This window comes from Mauremys reevesii, linkage group 10 (assembly GCF_016161935.1).
Source record: "Mauremys reevesii isolate NIE-2019 linkage group 10, ASM1616193v1, whole genome shotgun sequence".
Classification (NCBI taxonomy): Eukaryota; Metazoa; Chordata; order Testudines; family Geoemydidae; genus Mauremys; species Mauremys reevesii.
This window is the reverse complement of record NC_052632.1, coordinates 66578751-66601065: the sequence shown is the minus strand read 5'-3', so window position 1 is coordinate 66601065 and position 22315 is coordinate 66578751. Positions and strand designations below refer to the sequence as shown.

At 43.1% G+C, this 22315-nt stretch overlaps 1 protein-coding gene across 2 annotated transcripts in view; it reads right to left on the bottom strand.

Moving 5' to 3' along the window:
* LOC120373668 (nodal modulator 1) overlaps positions 1–21396 on the bottom strand; it is a 35721-nt gene extending 14325 nt beyond the window's left edge. Inside the window, exons 1-18 of one of the 2 annotated variants that reach the window (XM_039492392.1) lie at positions 21169–21396; positions 19890–19979; positions 19207–19252; positions 17491–17591; positions 16414–16520; positions 16139–16211; positions 15369–15521; positions 14195–14332; positions 10666–10755; positions 9846–9951; positions 8911–9061; positions 8278–8455; positions 6501–6642; positions 5310–5441; positions 4376–4512; positions 3375–3462; positions 2390–2453; positions 1348–1443 (exon numbers count right to left, since the gene is read on the bottom strand). In XM_039492392.1, coding sequence (XP_039348326.1) covers positions 1348–1443; positions 2390–2453; positions 3375–3462; positions 4376–4512; positions 5310–5441; positions 6501–6642; positions 8278–8455; positions 8911–9061; positions 9846–9951; positions 10666–10755; positions 14195–14332; positions 15369–15521; positions 16139–16211; positions 16414–16520; positions 17491–17591; positions 19207–19252; positions 19890–19979; positions 21169–21300 — 2024 coding nt within the window. In that variant the 5' untranslated portion in view covers positions 21301–21396. Of the gene's footprint in view, positions 1–1347; positions 1444–2389; positions 2454–3374; positions 3463–4375; positions 4513–5309; positions 5442–6500; positions 6643–8277; positions 8456–8910; positions 9062–9845; positions 9952–10665; positions 10756–14194; positions 14333–15368; positions 15522–16138; positions 16212–16413; positions 16521–17490; positions 17592–19206; positions 19253–19889; positions 19980–20890; positions 20910–21168 lie in introns of those variants that run through there. The other variant, XM_039492393.1, reaches the window with a different exon arrangement.
* Between the last annotated feature and the right edge of the window lie 919 nt (positions 21397–22315).

Sequence of the window (22315 nt, the reverse complement as noted above, 5' to 3'; positions counted from 1 at the left end):
TACGTGCACTATATATTTAAGCAACAAAACATTTCCCTGCAGCACCTGAATCCCAAATACTGTAGCATTATCATTTATACAGCATTCTGGGTGCATATGGTGGTGCTTTAGGACTATACACATATATATGATCATTCTCTTGGGGAAAATGAGCTGGAACTGAAAGCTGACCTGGCTAGTCTACTTTTATTTTCCAAGATGAAGAAAATGTACATAGGAAAAAGCAAACCATAACTGTGAAAAGTTAATTCCTTCTTTTACATTTAGTTCCATTATAATAGTCTTGCCCATGCTTCAGATCCCAGGAAGTAGGAATTTTTAAAACAAATAGATGGTTTTTAACATAAGAACTGTCCCTTAAGATCTGGGACATGTTTTCCTTCATTTCATAAAAGGCACTTTCTCTAGAAAGCTTGGAACAGACTAGAGCAGATGTGTTCTGTGGACCAGCAGTAGTATGCAGAGCACTTGCTGGTGGTCTGTGGAGAGCTGGTTGTTGCATGGTATTGTATCTCCTTGTTTGTGGCTGCTAAGAACTGTATTTAAAAAAGCTAACAATTCGTTGCTGTTACTTTTCCAAGTTAGTAGTTGCTGTAGCTGCCACAGGTTTGTTATGCTAAGAGAGGTAGGGCCCTGCAGGGAAAAGCACTCTCTGTTAAGATGATTTCCATACTGTAAGAAAGCCTAAGAACCCCAGACTAGAAAATGTGAATATGAGCAAAGCTCTAGTAAAGCTCTGATCATTAGCAGCCTCATCCAGCCAGATATGGCACCTCAAACAATTACAATGTTCACAAATCAGTGCTCCCTTGTGTGCTGTGTGTTTAGTTGAACATAAACGGGCACATTAGTGTGTAATCACTCTGCATGGTTCTCTTTTTATAGCTTCTTTACATCAGTAACAGGCCTCTAAAACAGAAGACTCTCTCTTTGAAGTACTAAAAGAAAAAAACAGATCCCAGGATTAGAGAGTTCAGAACAGGCTAATATGTCGATTCCCCCTTTAGATTCCAGCCAAGGGGCAAGTCACTAAAAAATATGAATTCTTGGAAAAACAAAATCCGGGGTTGTTGTTTTTTTTACCCTGGTACAAATAAGTATAAAGGGGCTAAATGGGAATCAGGAGACAACGTTCAAAACAATCATCAAGAAACCCTTATACATCCATAGAGAATCCCAAGCACACAGCATGACCTGCCACTCAAGAATGCTGTGGCTAAAAGTGGGATCACTCAAGAAGCAGTCATACAGCTGTGCTATAGACTGCAGTATTAAAAAGCTGAATAAAGCTTTATGCAATAGATGTCCCTTTTTTTTTTTTTTACTCCAAGATTTCTTTGTTCTTACTTAATCGTAACAGTCACCTCCATCAGTTTATCTGTCGTTATTGTTCCCAGGACATGGTGTCGAACTGCAGTGAGTGTCAGGATACTGGGAGAAGATCTGAAAATCAGAGCAGCAAAGAGGTGAACTAAGTATTTCCTCCTTTTAAAAAAATTGAAACAAAAGCATCTCATTTAGCTGAATTTGCCCCCAAGAGTCCCATGCACTTTACAAACTTGGAAATACAAATTATATAAGGAAGGCAGTGTGGTCTAGCTAATAGGACACTGCACTGGAAGTCTATTCATAGGGCTGTCACTGATCTGTTCTATAACCTTGAGCAAGTCACTGCCTTACTCTGGGCCTCTGCTCCTCCTCCCAATCTTTGACTGTCTTGTCTATTTCAACTGTATGCTCTTGGGACCAAGGTCTCCTGCTATGCATTCACACAATGGAGTCTCACTCTTGGTTAGTATCTCTGAGTGGAATACAAGAGTGAGACTACTCCACCCACCAGCCAGGCATAACCTGCTCAGGTAGCTCACCACTGCACAACAGCAGTTTAAAGTGAATACTTTATTCAATAAAGACAGCAGGCAAAAGCAAGGCAGTTAGAATGTAACTACCAGGGTTGGAATTTAGACAGGGTAGTTACACAGAGTGCAATTCATCTTTGTGCACTTTGTTACAAGTCTTTTGCATGCCAATCCTGACAAGTGATCGATGTTCTATGTAAAAAGCCATTTTGCTGTTTGCTACAAAGAAAAAAAAATCATTATTCAGAGAAACAAAGCTGTCAAAAATATCAGTTTAAAATGACAAAAACATTTTGAAAGCTTACTAGTTTTAAAATATGGATGAGAGAAGTTTTTGGCCATATCTAATGAACATGAATGTCTCTCTCCTCTTTCTAACATCGTTGTGATAAGGACTCCCTCTACTGGTTAAAATGACTCACTGTCAATATTTTAAGCTTGATTTGATGAAAGTCTCAAGTGAAGAAAGCATCTTGAAAGCGTATTATGGAAGATACATGTCAAATACATTGGGTAACATTTGTTCTTACGTGTCATAAATGTAGTACTTGTGCTCAAACTGGTGACAGGAACGTGGGGTCACTTCATACACACCTGAAGGGTCAAAGACAGAAGCACCGAAAAGATTGAAGTTTTCTATGTTAACATTCAGCGGAATTCTAACGACAGCTTATGGCCAAAATTTGTGCCATTTAAAGCAGTTTAGTTAAATCAGTGCAACCCCTTCTGTGGGCACTAACAAATAGTTTTACCTCACTTGAATACCAGTCACTAGAGAGGCACTATGGGCTAGTCCCCAGATTTTCCCAGACCACACTGATACAAACAAAATTAGGCAGCATGGCAGGTGGGGACATGCACTGTCTGTTGTGATACTTGTGTGGACACAAACTGAACAGGGTTACTTGTAACCCATTAAGGTGACCAGTCTCCAACTGGTTACTGACCCCTGCAGTATCAATAAGACAACTGAATTTAACAATGAACTGAAGATCAAGGCCTAACACTGAGTTAAACCCAGAGTTGTGTGTTGATGTCCCTACTAAGCAGGCTATCAGGGGCATTAAGCACAGAAAAGTTTTAAATCCAACTTTCTGAAGTTCCTTTTTCTGCTTTGAAAAATCTTTGGTATCTTCTATTTCAAATCTATCCCAGAAGGAACCCTGGACTGCAATCAGACCTGTGGGATTTGTGATGTCATATTCTAGAAAGGGAAAGCCCAGTTATGAACAAAATATATGAACCTTTAGCCTGCTAAATTTAAATGGTCAAAGATCAGTGCCTTTGATCCAATTCAATGAAAGTTTCTTACCTCAGTTAGTTTGTGAGGAATACACTACCCCTAACAGAAGAACTAAATAGTATGAGAGACTGCATAAGCCTTACAAGGTATTTCTATATGAACAGGACTACAGCAAACACCATTCAGAGATTTAAGGGACCCCAGAAGATCAGTTACTTTAAAAAATGTTCAACTTCCAGCAATGTTTTAAATCAACATTATAAAGAAGCTACCTGGCTTTGAAAGACAGAATCGGTTAACTCCTTTGGACAGGTTATAAACACCAACATTCTCTGGTCCATTTCCATCCTGGTAAAATTCCTGAATGAGGGACCCCAATACAAAAGATTATCAGCAGGTACCAACAAACAGTATTTACATGGCAAATACTAATTACAGCACTTCTATAGCAGTTTCCAACCAAAGATCTCTAAGCCCTTTACAAATGCTGTGAGGCAAATCTCAAAGAGCTCTAAGCCTAAATACTCTTATGAATTAAATATGGTCCTTATTTTACAATCCAGGGGAGAGGGGCAGTGACAGGCAGACAGATCATTTGTTATTGTCACATATGAAGTCAGTAGCATAGCTGGGAACAGAACTCAGATCTCCTGACTCCCATTCCAGCGCTGCAACTATGGGTATGTCTACACTACAATGTAAACTACAATGTAAACCCAAGGTTAGTAGGACTCAAGTCAGGGGACCCATGGTTAGGGAACCCTGGATTTGAGCATCGTCTACTTTGCATTTTAACCCTACGTTAAGCCTTTTCTAACTCATGCTCAAACCTAGGGATCTGGCATCCACTGAAGTGCACAGACCCGAGTCAAAGTAACCATATCCCAGAGTTCCTAGCACCCCCCGAAATGTGGCCACTCTTGCCATAGGACCATGGTGTACTTTGGGAAAACTTTACCACCCACTTTGCAAAAGCCTTGATCAGTTCACTCTCCATTGCAAACCCAGGCTCTCTAATAGTGTGCTTGCAGATCGGTGATCAAAAGAGAATGGGTTCACGCAGACCTCGGCTGCTGCATTTGCAAAGGGCAGGGGGCTTCCCTTTTCCACAGTGACCCTCACACAAGTCTACGTAATACTCTATCATCTCTGAAATGTGTTGGACAGAGCTTTCAACCAGGAGGATAACTGCAGAGATTCCAAACTGTGTACACGTCAGACTGTGTTAAACTGTGCTTGTAAGAAAACATAAGAGAACATGTCACGTACATACCAGTGTAATTGCATGGGAAAGAGAACACCTCAGCATATACCCAGTCTGCCTGAATTCTACTCCAGACACATCTTCCTCCAGAACTTCCAGCTCCAAAGATTTATTCTTCCAGCACCAGTCTTCATGTACAATGCTTACTAGAAAACATGCAGGACAGAGAAACTCTTTGTGATTTATAATGGTGGGAACAAAGGTTGTCCTTGTTGCATGGATGTCTCATATGACTGATTGCTCCCCAACAAAAACTTGCCCATCCCAGCTACTCAACAATTTAAAACCCATTGAATACAGATGTGACAATAGCCACGCAGAATCACTGCTAATTCAAGCACATTTTGCAACTGAAAAACTGAACAGCAAAACCTTCAAGCTGTTCCCATCTCCTGATCTCATTGTGGGTGTGTCACTGTGAAAGGTGCCTAGAGGAGTTGCGATCCTTTGAAAATCTCTCCTTATAAGACTACGTTTCACTGCCAGGTTTAAGAGGGAAATCTCAGAGAGCAAACACTTTACAGTGGCCTGGTAAGGGTTTCTAAAACACTGTTAATGGTAGTCACTCAATTACTATAGGAGTTGAGAGAATGACAGGTGGAAGAATTAGGGCCCGATCAATGCTATCAGTTTTGGCATAACTACATTTACGTAAATGGCCCTTTGCTTTACACCAGCTAAAGATCCAGGCCTGCATGTATAATTCCCAGAGCCTATGGATCTTTGATTGTAGATTGATTTCAGGGCTGGATACAAAGGACAAGAGAAGTTGAGGATATTCATTTGTAATATTTTCCAACTACTCTCAAACAGCATGTATCCGACTTGTGAGGCAAGTACTGGAGTACAGCAGGACTAAAGCCAGTTTAAGGAAAGGAAGCAGATTACAGTTACAAATTTAGTTACTGAACTAGCGTATTGAGAAATTCTCTCTAATCCCTACTTTTGTATTTGCCAGGAAGCACATTCTCAAATGTGAAAGCCACAGAGTCCATCTTTGCAGAAAGCTGGAGGTTGCGCTTTTCTCCCTGGCGGCTCACAGACTGCAGAGCCACCATCAGATCACCACAGGAGTCTGTAAAAACAAGTAAGACAGACAAAAGGAATTCAATGGACTTCTAGTTTGCAGACCAAACCCGTTTTTCACATCCTGAGCTCTATGACTACAGGAAATAAATCTTTTAATCATTTACCAGAGCTCTGCTGTATTTTTTTTAGCGAGTTTTAGTTCATTAAACCACAATATATTCTTGGGGACCAGCTGGTGATCTACTGGGAGCTGACAAGCAGAGGCCCAGATTAGACTCCTGGGTTCATCCTCTATACACAAGTTGCAGGGCCTAGAAACACTGCCGAGAGAGAATACTCAGTCCCTGGAAAAGGCACATGGGGAACAATTTAGGTGCAACTATGACTAATTCCACAGAATTCTGACCCCAGTCCTTTCTGCTGGAGTCGGCAGACGGTTGGGGGTGAGGGTGGAGGGCAAGGGGAACCTCAGGACACCACGTGCAACTTGAGGGACTCGCTGGGAGGAACGGGGACATAGTCAAACAAGTGTACTCTGTAAGTACGCTTGTTGGTGGTTTAGGCCTTGAGCCTACAAACACTCATGTGCACAAGTAACTATTTGTGAAGTTTGTTCTTGTGGCAGCGTTTACATTAAATACACTATCCCTGCACCGGAAAGATACACACTTGCAATCAAGACTTATCCATCAGCTGGTGGGGTTACGGCAGTAAAAGATAAAGTAGTTAGTAAGTGCTGGCAGTGTGTTTGGTGCAGTACAGGACACACAGACAAAGAGCCTCTGATCCTGCACACACTTAAGTACATACATCGTTTTACTAATGCAAGACACCCCAATGGCCCCCAACAAAGAAAAGTCTTATTGGACTGTAAGGTCTTCAGAGCAGAGGTTATTTCTGTCAGCGTTTTGCACAACATAAAGCACCCCCTTGGCACCACACAGTAAGAAGTCGGCATTTACCTGGGTTAGCCCTGCCTGCGGATTGGTAACTAGTACTGATCATAACAATGCTCACGTTGTCCTCAGGTGCAGGGATATCACACTGACCACGTACACTGCTAAGAAGTCACCACCCGCGCTTTTACTTTCAAGGTAGGTCTTACCCAAACAGGAGATTTTCCCCGAAACTGATGCTAGAAACTGAGAAAAGGTCACATCCATCACTGGCTTGTCTGCAACAGTAACAGGGAACGTTTTCGGTTTCAGAGCAAGACCTGCTCTGCTTTCAGCCTCCGGAACGATTACCTGCAGGGTACACCACATCACCAGAGGCTTTTATTTAAATGCTACAATAATTGTACTGCACACAATTTATCAGGGATTAGTGGCTGGAAATTTACTGTATATCTTAGAGAAAACAGAACTTGCCCTTTGGTGCATTTGCTTTTCAGGATTATCTGGTCACTACTGCAAAAATATAGTTCTACAGAGAGACAGGTGTGAGAGAGGGAGGCCACACCCTGGGAAAAACGGATGGAGGGAAGCTTCCTCTTTCTTACACTATCCAGTCTAGCCTCCTCCTAAAAGCTGCTGAGATACCTGTGCACCAGGAATCCACCCAACAGTTTAGTCATGATGACCTGCCAATCCCACAAGTGGCAACTGATAGGAACCACCACTTTGGTAAGTGTCAGCTCTGTGAGGTCCACCATCTCCTAAAAGCATGTTTCCTAATCCTTTTCCAGTGGGAAACAGTTGCAAGTTCCTGAGCTCTCAGCTGGAAGGGGATCATCGTGTGTGTCAGCCTTAGGGCTAGTCTATACTTACCAGCCGGGTCGATGCGGTGAGTTCGACTTCTCGGAGTTCGAACTATCGCGTCTAATCTGGACGCGATAGTTCGAACTCCGGAAGCGCCGCGGTCGACTCCGGTACTCCATCACTGCAAAAGGCGGTGGCGGAGTCGACCTTGGAGCCGCGGACTTCGATTCCGCGGCATCTGGATGGGTGAGTAGTTCGAACTAGGGTACTTCGAATTCAGCTACGCTATTCACGTAGCTGAACTTGCGTACCCTAGTTCGACCCCCGCCCTTAGTGTAGACCTGCCCTTAGTTGCGCCTTGTGCCTCAAGCAGACACTTAGGCTATGTCTACACTTATGCTAGTGTGTGGCATACATACACTGCTTTCCCCCAGTACAAGTATAAATAGCAGTGTAGACAGTGAGGTACTGTTTAGGCAAATAAAGCCATGTCAGAACCTTAGGGTGTGTACCCTACACAGCTCTCTGCACACCCAAGCAGTGCCTCTCACAGCTATACTGCTATTTTATCAGTGTAGCGTCCCGCTGCTGAAGCCTTTCCCTGCCAAAGTGAAAGCAGGGAGTTGCTGGAGCCTTTCCCCACTGCCTCCCTGCTGCCAGTCTTTCACTGCTGCATGTAGCTATACGTACCCTACACACCATCACCAGCACAGACAAGGCCACAGAGAGCAGGCAGACTGCAACAAGTTGTCTGACAAGTCTTACTCACACGGCAATATAATAGGACAAGATGGAACGGCAGACAGGATTTCAAACCAAAGACACAGATGAAAAACAACATTCATCCTTCATATGTTTGTTAGTCTATAAGGTGCCACAGAACTCTTTGCTGCTTTTACAGATCCAGACTAACATGGCTACCCCTCTGATACTGAACATTCATCCTGTGTAGCCTGGTCTCCTACTTTTGCCAGCTGTAAGCAGAAAGGAGCATAGGAACTTTAACTCCATTAGAATACAGCAAACATTATTTTGCCCAGTGTAAAGGGGATAAAATACTGGGGAAGACACCTTTTTGGATTCTTAAACACAAAGTAAAACATTAAAATGTTAGTTTTCTTGAGTGTCTAGAAAATTACTCAGCTTTTCACTGGAGAAGGAGAAACTGAAGCTTGCTCTTACCTGGATGTTGTATGTGCCCGATTTTGCCTTAAAACAAAATGTTCCATGAGGGTCTGTCTCTGTTGTAACCAAAGATGCTTTGTCCTTGTCTTGTGGCATCATGATTACTTTGTATTTATTGAACTGTTTGATTGTGTCAGGGAAGCGCGTTACCGAGATCTGACCACACACACTGAATCTACAAATGAGATTGCCATCCATTAGCCAGAATACACAGATCCCATGTAAAGTATGTGCATTCAAACCCCATTAAAAAAGAAATATCACTAAGTTGGAGAGACAGATGTTCAGTGCAGTGCACTCCTCTTAGTTACCACAAAAGAATCCAGTAGTAGTAACACAAGTTACTGTATAAGAATAACGTTGATTAATGGAGTTACCATGCAGTTACTGCCCAACATGTATGTTTTAAATTGACCTACACCATCTCATAATAAGCTAAGTGTTTCCCAAAACTAAACACTGAACACATTTCTCTTTGGCTACAACAGCTCATTGTTAGCACAATGCTAAGTAGTATCTATGCCTTTGGTACTATAGATCATGCACTCAAAACTGTGAAAATCTAAACCTGTCTATTAAAGGTTGTTTTTTTTAATCAATTCACATTTCTACCCTTAACGTCGTACTCACCCTGTTGCTATGATGTCAGCCAGCTGAGGTGTGTTCGGTGCAATTTTCACTGTAATGGTATCAAAGAAGAGGTGCTCTTTCTGTGCATGAATGGTGTACGTGCCTGTTGTTATGTTTTCGAGGCGGAAAGAGCCATCAGCTTTTGTTTTTACTATAACAAAAAGACAAGACAGTGAGGAAAAGGTGTGTAAAGTGCATTTTCTTGTCAGAGTTAAGAAAAAAATTCTGAGATGGCCTTCAAAGTTCCAGGTTACTTTTAGCGAGCATTGTGTGGCAAGATATAGTTAAAGGGTTTTTTTACTAATACAGCTTTTGTTTCTGTTTCTTACAGCTCTGTCCTTGATTTGGCAAGTCTTTAAAAGAGAAATTGTGACAAAGCTTTAGAAAAGTAAAACAATACAACGATTACAGCGCTATTGTTCTCATAACAACAGACTGCAAATGGAAAATTAATCCAGTGACTGAAAATCCCTTTAACTTGCCAAATAAATCACAATGAAAGTGTCTTATTGCCCTCTAGTCCAGGGGTCAGCAACCTTTCAGAAGTGGTGTGCCGAGTCTTCATTTATTCACTCTAATTTAAGGTTTTGCGTGCCGGTAATACATTTTAATGTTTTCAGCAGGTCTCTTTCTATAAGTCTATAATATATAACTAAACTATTGTTGTATGTAAAGTAAATAAAGTTTTCAAAATGTTTAAGAAGCTTTATTTAAAATTAAATTAAAATGCAGAGCCCCCCCCCACCCCCCGACCAGTGGCGAGGACCCAGGCAATGTGAGTGTCACTGGAAATCAGCTCGCGTGCCGCATTCAGCACCCGTGCCATAGGTTGCCTGCCCCTTCTCTAGTCTTTAGTTCAATCTCAGGCCCTATTCCCCTAGTTCAGTCTTACTTTAGACTTTCCCTTAGCACCATAGGTCAAGATCACTGTGCACCTTTAATTTGGTCATTCAGTGTCACAGTGGCATCAGCAACACCTTCTCCTTCAGGGCCATTCAACACCCTGCCTGTGACCGAGAAGCCCATTACGTGGAAAACAGGCTGTTGGGGAGGGAAAAAAAAAAAATTGTTATATGTGGTGGATACAAATGTTAAACAGTGTTTGGCTGTACATTTGTAGTTAGAGCATATAGAACACATTGTTTTTAAACACAGGAAATTTATAAAGAAAAATTTCTTTTCACTTTTAGAACTAAATCTCTCTTATGTGTTTGCTACATAAATTCAGATCAAGATCAAAATCAAAGCAGCTTATATCAACAGCTGCAGAAGCAGGATAGCTTTCAGCTCATTCTTGGTATTATTGTATTGCTCCTAAATCATGGAGCAGGACCCACTGCACTAGGCTCTGTACAAACACCAAACAAAACGACAGTCCCCGCCCAAAGAATTTACAATCTAAGGAGCTCACAGAACCAATTTAAAAGATTACTATGCATTTGCAATGAGGAGAGAACAAGTTCACTGATCTGTAGGACTATTTTCCCAATTTTGCTTTAAAACCAGGCTCAAGTGTCAAAGCACCATGTCACAGCATTCAGACATGAAACATGCCTGATTTTCCCCTATTATCAGCTTACATGCTTTACAGTTTGCTTCATTCCCAAACATGGATTAGGAATTTGCTTAGCACTGATCATTAGGAAGAAAACTCTGTTGGAACAAATCTGCTTTCTACTAAAATAAATGCAGTTGTTACAGGTATAAATTTACAGGGAAGTTTTTCTCTGTAAATATCTGCAATTAACCCCTTACCTCAATTTTCAGACTGTCATGTTCTACCAAGAAGTCCAGTCTAGATGGAGCAACATCAAAGGTAATTCTCTCTCCCCTGTAGAATGGGATCTGGAAGAAGATGCATTTCTTTGAGTCCTAAGCAGCTGTGGTATAATCAAGGCATTGTGTCCTATGTGGCACATTAGACAAAGTTATGCTGCACAAATCTGGCACCCCTTGTTGCCTTTCTGAAATGGAGTTGAAAATTTTCTGGAGAAATAATTCAGAGGGATGGAGGAATGGAACGAGTTAACCTTTCAGAAATGTTTTGGTCTGGCAGACTTACATTTAAGCATAATAGAGGAGAAATTAAATCAGGCAACCCAAGCTCCATTGTAAGAGTCATACGCAAACAAACATAGAAGGGAATTAGTAAGCGTTGTCCACACAATCAAGAACAGCAAATATAAACGGTTATATAAATGTTATACTCTGTTCTTAGGCATGTAAAAGCTGGCATTCAAGCCAAAATAGTTTCACTAGTAGTCCTGGTATCTAGTGCAGAGGAGGATTTACAGCACACACTGAGAAGATTGCCTCATTGCAACTGCTTGCAGTTTCCTGCTAACACACCCACCTACAAAGCAAGCAGCCATTGGAAAGAGGAAATACATTTGCACATTGTTTTCCCTCAAGTTAAGATGGGTCTTACCCTAGTACTCAGTTCTACATCTTTTCAAGAAGTTATCTAGTGAATAACAATGAAACACGCACTGAAGATTTCCCAGGTTTTATACAAAGAATGGATTTACGCAATTTCTAGTGGTAAAAGGATGACAACAGCCAGGACCTCTGCATCCTATTTTTCAACTCCGTCACTGACTCCCTGTATACCTCACCCAAGTCACTTGACTGCTCATGTCTTAGGGTATGTCTACACTACGAAATTAGGTTGATTTTATAGAAGTTGATTTTTTAGAATTCGATTTTATATAGTCTATTGCGTATGTCCACACCAAGCGCATTAAGTCGGCGGAGTGCGTCCTCACTACCGCGGCTAGCATTGACTTACAGGGCAGTGCACTGTGGGTAGCTATCCCACAGTTCCCGCGGTCTCCGCTGCCCATTGGAATTCTGGGTTAAGCTCCCAATGCCTGATGGGGCAAAAACTTTGTTGCGGGTGGTTTGGGGTATGTGTCGTCAGGCTCCCCTCCCTCCCTCCTTCCGTGAAAGCAACAGCAGACAATCGTTTCATGCCTTTTTTCTGGGGTCCCATCCAGCACACCTCCTCAGCCCGCTGCCTGCCTGGATGATTGGAACCCCAGGCAGACAGTAGGCTGAGCGGGGCCGGCGGACAGAGCCCCAGACCGGCAGCGGGCTCCATCCGCCGGCTCCTGCCAGCCGGGGTCCCGCTCAGCTGGCAGACCTCGGTGAAGTCGATCAAGGGTGCCTGGACAGACATGGCTATCCTCCTCTTAGAGCACCAAATGGGAGTGATTCCAGGTCATTCTCTTCTTTAAGTTTCATCTCGTGGAGATTCAGTCCTGCCCAGAATATCATGCCAGCTGGAGGCGTCTCCCAGCCAGCAGCACCGCACGGTCGCACCTACCCCAGCCTGCCCCTTGCTCCCATGGCTCATGAAGCCTGGACAGTAGTAAGGAGCAGTTCAACTTGTGGAATGACAAATCCAGAACAAAGGATTGCACTCTATGGGCCACGTTAAGATTATTTCAGAGTCCTAGATAGCATTTAGTCCCTATAAAAGGCTTCATGGAAATTTTCCCCCGCCCCTAACAAAAATGTTAATTTATCAGAGCAGCTGAAAGGGTAAGGAACCTGGGACTAAAACTTACAGAGAGCTTCCATATTATTTAACTTATAATTGATATAATTCAAAGTAAAATTTCACAGCACCGTCTGTTCTAAGACTAAAATTCAGGAGGGGAATCAGAAAAAGGAACAGTGACCTGTTTCTGCCCGGTTTCGAACCAGGGACATTTCGCATGTTAGGTGAACGTGATAACCACTACACTAAGGAGCTTTTGCATGTTAGGTGAATGTGATCACCACTACACTAAAGGCTTCTCTCTTTTTGCTACTGACTTTGCCGAATGCACAGGAATGATTTCTCTAGCTACAGAAGCTACCTAATGCAATGTCTATATCTATAGCCTTTCTGCTCATAAAGCGGTCATGCCCCCGCCCAAGGCTGACACAGTGTGGAGTGCATGTGACACAGCGATCTGCCACAAGCAGGATCGCTAGTGAGGCATGGTACTTTCACCGTTAAGCAAAAACAGCAATTCTTTCCTGGCCTCTGCCACTGAATGCCTCCATGCATTACGCTGTGCCCGATCAGTACGGGAGGACTGCATGAGCTCAGAAAACGTCATCGTGAGTGCGTTTTTTTCACCTTCTAATCTGCAATAACCTCAGGGACGGAGATGATGGGGGAGCGCAGAAACATTCTGGGGGGACTGCATGGCCACCTGTGCTGCTGAGTGCACCACATTGGCCAAACAGGAAATGAAATTCAAAAGTTCCCGAGGCTTTTCCTGTGTACCTGTATCTGAGTTCAAAGTGCTGTCCAGAGCGGTTACAATGGAGCATGCTGGGATAGCTCCTGGAGGCCAATACCGTCGAATTGCGTCCACACTACCCCAAATTCGACCCAGCGATGTTGATTTCAGTGCTAATCCCCTCGCCGGGGAGGAGTACAGAAATCGATTTTAAGACCCCTTTAAGTCGACAAAAATGGCTTCGTCGTGTGGACGGGTGCAGGGTTAAATCGATCTAATGCTGCTAAATTCAACCTAAACTCGTAGTGTAGACCAGGGCTTAGTTCACCCATCTGTGCCAAGGGGGAGAGGGTTGCCAGGTGACAGATGCTGGTCAGAACAATCACTGATCAGTGGGCAGGAATGCTTTGGGATTTCAATGGGAGGATCAAATGCACTGATGCAGCTGCCTCACTTATATGTGCTGACAGGAAAGTATAATGTTAGTGCAATCATAGCTGCAGGTGCCTCTGCAACACTAGATAAAGCCAAGGGAATGGATGCCTGGTGCTTTCAAACCATTCTACAGGTTGCAATGCCAAAATGCTCTATACCAGGCCCTTGCATGAGACCTAATTAGAAGACTTACAAGGTCTTTTCCTCCCTGGCTGAGAGTGGATATGTTTATTAGGAATTGTGAGTGAACTAAAGAGAGGTGGTGAAAGAAGAGAACTTTAAGGATACAATCCAGCAGCAGCTATCTGCAGCTTTCCAGTCCAGTACAAGCCCCCAGGGGAGGTCTGTGACTGACTGAGCTATCCAGATGAGAACTTGATTTGCTTCATAAGCACTGCCTCAGAAACCACACCACACAGCTCTTCCACCCTAACTTACTTCAGCACCCAACTTTTTACACTGCACAACTCTTTTCCAGCTATTTCATCCAATACAGAAAGCTTCCATTAGTGCTGTTTTGGCAGCTAGAAAATGATGAATTCTGGTTTAGAAAAAAGAAACAACCCAACAGCAATCTAGTATACAAAGAAGGGATGAACTTTCTAGTTACCTACCACAGTGTATTCCCCACTCGGTAAAGACAGGAAGGTGAAAGATCCATCCTCTTTTGATATAACATTGCACAGATAGGAAAGAGACTCGTCTCTTCCTTGGAACCCATCAACTGGAGAAATGTTGCAGCCCATAATGTCCTGTGCAAATAAAAAGCAATATTACTTCTTTCTCCCATATGTTCTGTCTCCTCCTGAGTGGAAAAAAACAGTTGCGCTTCACAAGGAGGGACAGATTTTCAAAAGCAGCCTCTAAAATTAAATCTGCAAATTTGCACCCACGAGTTCTTGTGCACGCTTTTCTTTTTTTTTTTTGGTGGGGGGGGTGGCAAATGTTTAGATGTGGCAGACTTGTGTGTGCCTTTAGGGGCAGAGTTTGAAAGTGTGTACACACCAGAGAAAACCACATGAATGAAATGTTATGGTAGCAAGTTTAAAGGCACAAGAATCAATAAATTCAACATCTAACAGCCGCACTGCATGTCTGTACAGTACTATTTGTAATACTGTGGACAGGATTAATATTTTAGGCTAGAGGTGTGTTTTGGTCCCCCCCGCACAAATAAAAGAGCAATAAGCACTTGAAAATAAACACTTAAGAACAAATGCTTTCTGAACCAGAACATTAATTTTCCTAGTCCTGTGCTACAGTGGGTGGGTGCTGGAGTTGCCATACCAGATGAGATCAAGGTCCATCAAGTGTGGTATCCTGCCTCCAATTGAGGCCAGGATCTGATGCTTCACAGGAAGATGAAAACCCTAGTGCTGCACAATGCTGCGCCAGAAGTTTTTCCCTGACCTCTGTGGCGCTTGTGCGTTGCTGGAGAAACCCAAGATTTGTGACCCAGAGGTTAGCATGCAGGGACAGGTAACTGGACAAATATGACTTTAGAAAAATGTAGGGGATTAAATCCCCCTTCTCGCCCTGCCAACAAAAATCGTATGACTCTGACATAAACATGAACACTTAGTTTTACATGTACTGCAACCTTAGAGCTCACGCACATGATTAATCTCACTGAGCTCATGTGAGTAAAGTTAAACACATGCAGACGTGTTCATAAAATCAGGGCCTTTTTGTAAAAGAATAATTAAAGGAACATTATTCATTATCAAACTACAAATGTTCTCTATTTACATCCTTATTACTAATAAAACGTGTCTGATCTGTCACTACCTCTTTGGTGACTGAGGAGGAGAAAAGAAGAAACATGACTCCTTTCATGGGTTCCCCATCACTCCGCACAGAGCCTGAAACATTGTAGCCAGCAACGACTAGAGGGCCAGCAGCATAGGCATTAGAATTGGTCACTCGCACCATTGTGTTTGCCTGAAATGTAGAAGCCGATACATTTCAATCAAAAATAATAATAATAGGATGCCTTTTATACCGTTAAACAAAAGCAAGACAGCTAAACAATGCAACTACATACATAATATTCAAAAAGGATTTATAATCCACAGCATCATTTTTCAGGGTGAGGGTGATTCAACACAGCAACAAGCAATGTGTCAGACAGAAGACCCCGCTGAAAAACTACGATTAAGTTGCTTTAACAGGAGATTGGGATGGGCAGAAGTCCATGGGAAGTAAGTGTCACTACTACAAAGGCCTGGTCACCCACTGGCCATCTCAACATAAGACTGGACTGCAAACTTTCTGTTTACAAATACAAGCAGGAAGGTGCAGGCTCTGCACATGCATTTTTGATGATGTATAGTCATTCAGCCTGCTAGCCTTGTACCTTTAAAGCCCAGCCTGACAAGGCAGTTTCCCCACCCCCCCCAACTGAAATTTACAAAAAACACTGATCTAAACTTGTTTCACTGATTCAGATCTTCTCTCATGTTCATTCCTAATTACTTAAAACAGAGTGCACTAATCAATATACACTCACAACAAACAGAAAGTCGCCTCCTTTTTACCAATGCTTTCTGGGCACTAACCTCTTTCAACGTCCAGGTAGGATGAGATGCAAAGATTTCATATTCTCCGGGAAGCACTTTGAAAAAAGCAAACCTGTGCAATATGAAATGTGTTATTTTTCTCAGCATTTCCAGCATATTCATAGAACAAACAGATAGCGGTACACATCAAAAAAAATATTTAAGCAAAAAAACAAAATTAGCAATAATCCCAAATAATTTAAAATATTTTCTTCCCAAATCTACTAATGCAGTATAAACTTAATCAATCAATCGCATGCACACACAAAACTCACTTTCCTCCAGCTTGGGTCATAGTAGCTTGTATGTTTACTTCAGCACCAGGATTTCTCAGTACAACCTGGACTCCTGCTGGACCTAATGTTTGACCCTTGCTGAGCACCTGTCAAGATGAACAAAAAGTACAGTAACTCCTCACTTAACGTTGTAGTTATGTTCCTGAAAAATGTGACTTTAAGCGAAACAATGTTAAGCGAATCCACTTTCCCCATAAGAATTAATGTAAATGAGCGGGTTAGGTTCCAGGGAAATTTTTGTCACCAGACAAAAGACATTCTTTCTATATATATATATATATATGAATGAGAGAGAGAGAGAGACACACACACACACAAAGTGTAAGTTATAAACAATTTAATTCTGGTATGCAGTGATGATGATCGTGAAGCTTGGTTGAGGTGGAGGAGTCAAAGGGTGGGATATTTCCCTTACTGCTAAATGATGATCTCTCTCTCTACACAAGGCAGCAGGAATGGAGGGAGATGTGCGCATTTCCCTTAAGTACACTGCCTTGTTAATTAGATCAGCTTGCTGAGAGGTTGCAAGCTCCCTCCATCCTGAGTCCTGGTCTGTCCCCCCTGCTCTATGGAAGATGGGATAATCAGGGTGCAGGAGCAGGGGGGAGGGGGACACCCTGACATTAGCCCCCCTCTTCCTTCCGTCCCCCTCCCTGCACAGCAAGCAGGAGTCTCAGGGAGCAGCTCCAAGGCAGAGGGCAGGAGCAGCACATGGCAATGGGGGGGAGCCACAGCTGAACTGCAGGCAGCTGCTGCACAGGGAACATAGGGGTCCACCCTGGTTCCAAGCCCCCACCAGCTAGCTGCAACGGCTGCTCTTCCTGCAAGCAGTAGACAAAGCAAGCGGCTGCCAAACGATGTTAGAAGGGAGCATTACACAACTTTAAACGAGCATGTTCCCTAGTCGATCAGCAACATAACAACAAAACAAGGTTAACCAGGAGGACTTTAAGTGAGGAGTTACTGTAACTTACCGAGCAGCAGTGTACTGCTTCTATGAAATAGACATGCATTGTTAAAGTGAGATGCGGCAAAAGAACATAAAAGAAGTCTAACCTTTCCAGTCACAGAAAACCCTGTAAACACAAAGTTAATATCTCCTCCTTTTGTGCAAATGTCATTAACACCATCCACGTGGATGTCCACACTAGTTGGCTCTGGGGAAAAAAAAAAAAAAAGAATTTGCAAACTACATTAGTGGGTCTATTTTACTGCAGCTTTGCAGAATCATCATGGAAATTTACTAGCCCGAGCACAGTAACAGCTTGCCAACCCTTACCATATGAAGAAACTACTGATGTTTAACTCACCAATCAAAAAGTTACTTTCCCCAGGCAAATGAGTGAATCGCCTCATTATTCTGTACACTATTTTTAGTGTTTGATTGTATTTTACTGAAAAGTTGTAAGCGTCTTTAAAAAGCAAATCATTTAAATTCAGAAACAAGTGACTGAATAATGAAGTCAGAAAATGTTCTCATTAGAGAGGTCCTGGAATATAAAGACCCACCACTGTCAACCACTTGAAGTTGCCTTGAAAATATCCACCTCACAGACACATTAGAGTCAAGCTAGTAGGTATTCTTCCCTCCCCCATCTAGCGACTTAAGTTTCTTCAATGAAATACAGTTAAAGTTAATGTGCACTTTTTCCTATAACGTGGTAAAAGGGGAAAGTCTTGTGGCTGGTGATTTAGTCCGGGAGTTCATTTTAGATAGAAAGATATTTAATCAGGAAAACAAAACTTATTTTGTTTTCTGAAAATCCTTAATGCTAGTTTCTATGTTCATTCTTCAACCTACAATTCAGTGTTTCACCGGAGTGCCAATACTCCAGCAACCATTTTCCACATTTGAAGGAGTCCATAGCCGTAACCACCCCAAAGCATGGCCCATAGTAAGAGCCTCATGAGCCCCTTCCCCCCACCCACAGTTCATTCAAACTTCTATTACAAGCTCCAAAACTCCATGCAAATTCTATAAAATTAAAGATCTCGGTGTCTTCTGAGAAATTTTTCTTTCCAGAAGCAGGAAGGGTAACATCTTTAAAAACTAGAACTAAAAAACACGGTATGTGTTGTTGTTCTGTAGTTCCCGCTTTCTACAGTTAAGCTTTAAAAGAGTTTCAGGACACACTGAACACATTCAAGATGCCAGAAACACTCTAAAATGGTCACTATTTCTACCAATGCACTCTCAATTGCCCTATTACAATGTATTTATATACAAATAAGAAGCTCCTATCCCAATCTCTAGACATTTCTGACATCTTTAAAACAGACACGGTCTGATTTTCAAAGGTACAGAGCATCCACAGCTCCTATTGACTTCAGTTAATTGATGGGCACTCAGCATTTTCTGAAAGTCAGTCCACGCATTTCAACCAGTGCACAATATAACAAATCCAGCAGCCTAACCCTTAGCCAAGGCAAACCACAAAAAAGTCAAACTTAAAAATACCCTATTCCGCTGACCATTCTAATTTCCATCCATAACCCCCACTCTCCTAAAGCAGTATAGCCTATACAGGTGACCAGACTGTCCAGTTAGTGGTTTTTGTTATGTGCACAATAAGGATTGGGATGAAACCAAACTAATTTTCAAAGAAAGGTACATTTTAGACATTTAAACCATAATTGGGACATACCTAGGTAGAGCTTATCTCATTTGAAACAACTGTTTTTTCCTGCCTACAAATCAAAGCCAGTCTAAAGGAGGCAATGGAACGGCTGCATGTGCAATTGCACCATTTCTACAACAGATCAAGTACTCACCAAAACTCCAGCCAAGGGGCGGCTCAATCTTAAGAACAAAATCCCCCTACAAAAGGAGAATAATGGGGATCTGTTGAATTAAATGGAATCATCCAGCTTAAAGAAAAACATTCAGTGCATAGTTTCAGTGTTTTAGACTGCATTGGATGTAAGAACACATTCAAAACATCCAAAGCATTATTTTCAAATCCCTGTGACTTCTTGAGTATCTCCATTCAGGAACTAGGTCAGGGGCCTCTCTCAACAGGGACTTCCATTTCAGTGATAATATCCCCAGGAGGCCTATGGAAGATACTAAGGCCCCAGTCCTGCCATGAGCTCCATGCAAATAGGCCCATATATCCATGCAGAACCCCACTGAAGTCAACAGGGTACCACAGGCACTCAGGGATCCGCCTGTGCAGTGCTCATTGTAGGACTGGGGCCTAAGCACTGGAAGTCTGAAAGCCTCCAAGTTATGAGGAGTATAATTTAATTAACCAATTTAAAAAAAAACAATAAGCTATTATTAGAACATTTGAAGCTGATTTCCATTTTTTTTTTCCAATGTAAGCATCAGCTTTCCCAGTGTAACTTTGCACCAAACTCTAAAAAGACATTTCATGTGCAAACAGGACTGAAAATTAAATTAGCCCATTGTGTTATTGCATGGTAGAGAGAACACAACAGCTTTGGCTTCTTACCTTATCATACAAGGGAATCATGAAGTAGCCATTATTTGGGGCACAATCTGTTTGGTATTTCAGAGTCCCATGCTTTGTATATAATTTTATCTACAAGAAAGAGAAAAAGATGAAAAGTTGCCTCTGAAAAACTCACATGTAAGTGAAGTCTGAAAGAGGAATTCCCAGTGAATTTTGCACCTCAAAACCATCACACAGTTCCATGGGGATAAGAGAGGGAAATTTGGGGGTGGGGGGACGGGGGAAGGAGAGAAGGAAAAGAATCACACAAAAAGGTGAATCTCAGACTTGGGAAAACATGGATGAATGTTTTTAAAAGAATGCAACTTAAGAGCAAAATACATTAAAGGAATACTGTCAACCTGAAATCTAGTCAAACATAAAAAAATAGTTAAAGTGGTTTCACACAAATTCCCAAATGCTCACGCAATCTCTTTTGTGGTTTTACAATCACATTTTCCTCAGGGTGTTTTTTTGTTTTTGTTTTTTTAAATTGTTCTCTCTCCCTCTCCTATTGCGATACAAAACTGACAAACAAAATGGAAATTGAGGTGACTGGCTAGTCTGGGAAAAACAATGAACCTCGCTAAACACAAAAAGCTGTCAAATGCACAAAATGGAAAAAATATTCTCTCTGTAGGCTGCCAGTTCAAATAAGATTAGATCTTACTAACTCTTGTAGGCAAAAACATTCAGGCAAAGTTTGATTTTTAAGTTGACAGCCTCCCTTTAAAAAGGGCATTTAAAACCCCCACAATCCTCTGCAACATAAGATGGACCTTAAAGACAGCAGAAACACATGGGGTTTAGAGACAACAAAACCAGTTTAAAACATAATAGTAACACTCCTTTCAAACCCTCCCATTTTCAAAAACAGCCTAACACTAACTCGGGAGAGGGCTCGTTTGGGGACTATTTTCCATGGAAGGCGCTGCTGACACCCAGGAGCGATGGGTGACCTTGTAAAAAAAAAAAAACCTGGCCGGGCAGATAAAACCCACCATTCAAACCCCCAATGGGCCTGACCCAGACCCCCTCCAGCTCTGGGCGAGCTCAGCTACAGGCTCGCCAGCGTGACACGCACAAACCGGGGGGCCCTGGCTGCCCCTGTGAGGAAGAGGGAGGGCACGTGCCAGCCGCTCTCCCAGCCGGGGACTGACTGAGGAGAACCGGGGCTGCGGCGGAGGACTCCCCCGCCGGGAAGCAGGGGGCACAGGGCAGGCCCCAGCCCCAGGGGGCGCCCCGGAGCGGGGTCTCCGCGGGGACCCGGGCCGCTCACCTCGATCAGGGAGTAGCTGATCTCCACGTCGGACTTGACGAAGCCCCCGCAGCCCACCACGATGTCCTCGGAGCCCCGCGCCAGGGCCCAGCACAGGGCCCAGCAGAACGCGGCCGCCCAGCCCCGCCGCATCCCGCCCGGCTGCCCACGCGGGACGGCAGCAGGCGCTGAGTCACGCTCCCTCCGCGGCTCGGCCACCGCAGCCGGGCTCTGCCTGCCCGGCGACGGGCGGCTCGCGGAGAGGGCCCGAAGGAGCTGAAACCGCAGCCTGCTGCCATCTGCCGGCCTGGAGGGTTCCCACACCTGAGAGCCCAGACTCGGCCCCTCCCCCGAATCGGGCCCCGTCTCCCCATGACCATCCATACCCGCCCCCAATCCCGTGTCTTGCCCCAGCCCCCTCCACCCATACTCCTAAAAGCTACCCCACCCCCCTCCACTCCAGGCCCCTATACCCTCAGCTCCTATAGTCTGTGCCATTTCTCCTATAGCCCCAGCTTCCATCCCAAGGTTTTGTCATATAACTGCATCTAAGCAAGTGGTACAAGCCCTAACATTTGCTACAAACTAATGAAATTCGAATACTGGGCAATGAGACACCCAGCACCTCTCTAAGGCCATTTTAAACCCTGCTTATTTCCTATGTTTACACTAACTTTGTGCTCTCTCTGCCTGTTATCAACATCATCACCTAGAAAAATAATTTACCAGCCCAGGTTATTTATAGTTATTTTGTTAAAAAAAAAAAAAAGCTGATGTTTGAGCTCTATTTTACTTTGTTCTGGATAACCTCATGCAACCCAGTGCCAAAGCAGAGACAGAATGTTTTAGATGGAGCCACTGACACTGCAGAAATCTTCCAGCGAGGGTGACCAGATGTCCTGATTTTATAGGGACAGTCCCGATTTTTGGGTCTTTTTCTTATATAGGCTCCTATTACTCCCCACCCCGTCCTTATTTTTCACACTTGCTGTCTTGTCACTCTACTTCCAGCTAAAACAAGGCATGAAAAGATGTACAGAAGCCAGGGATTTGCTATAAGGGGAAGCCTAGAAAATTTCTCTCAATCTGTTCACTGGCTTTAAGCACATAGACCCAAGGTAGGCAACCTATCAGCCATGAGCTGATTTTCAGTGGCACTCACACTGCC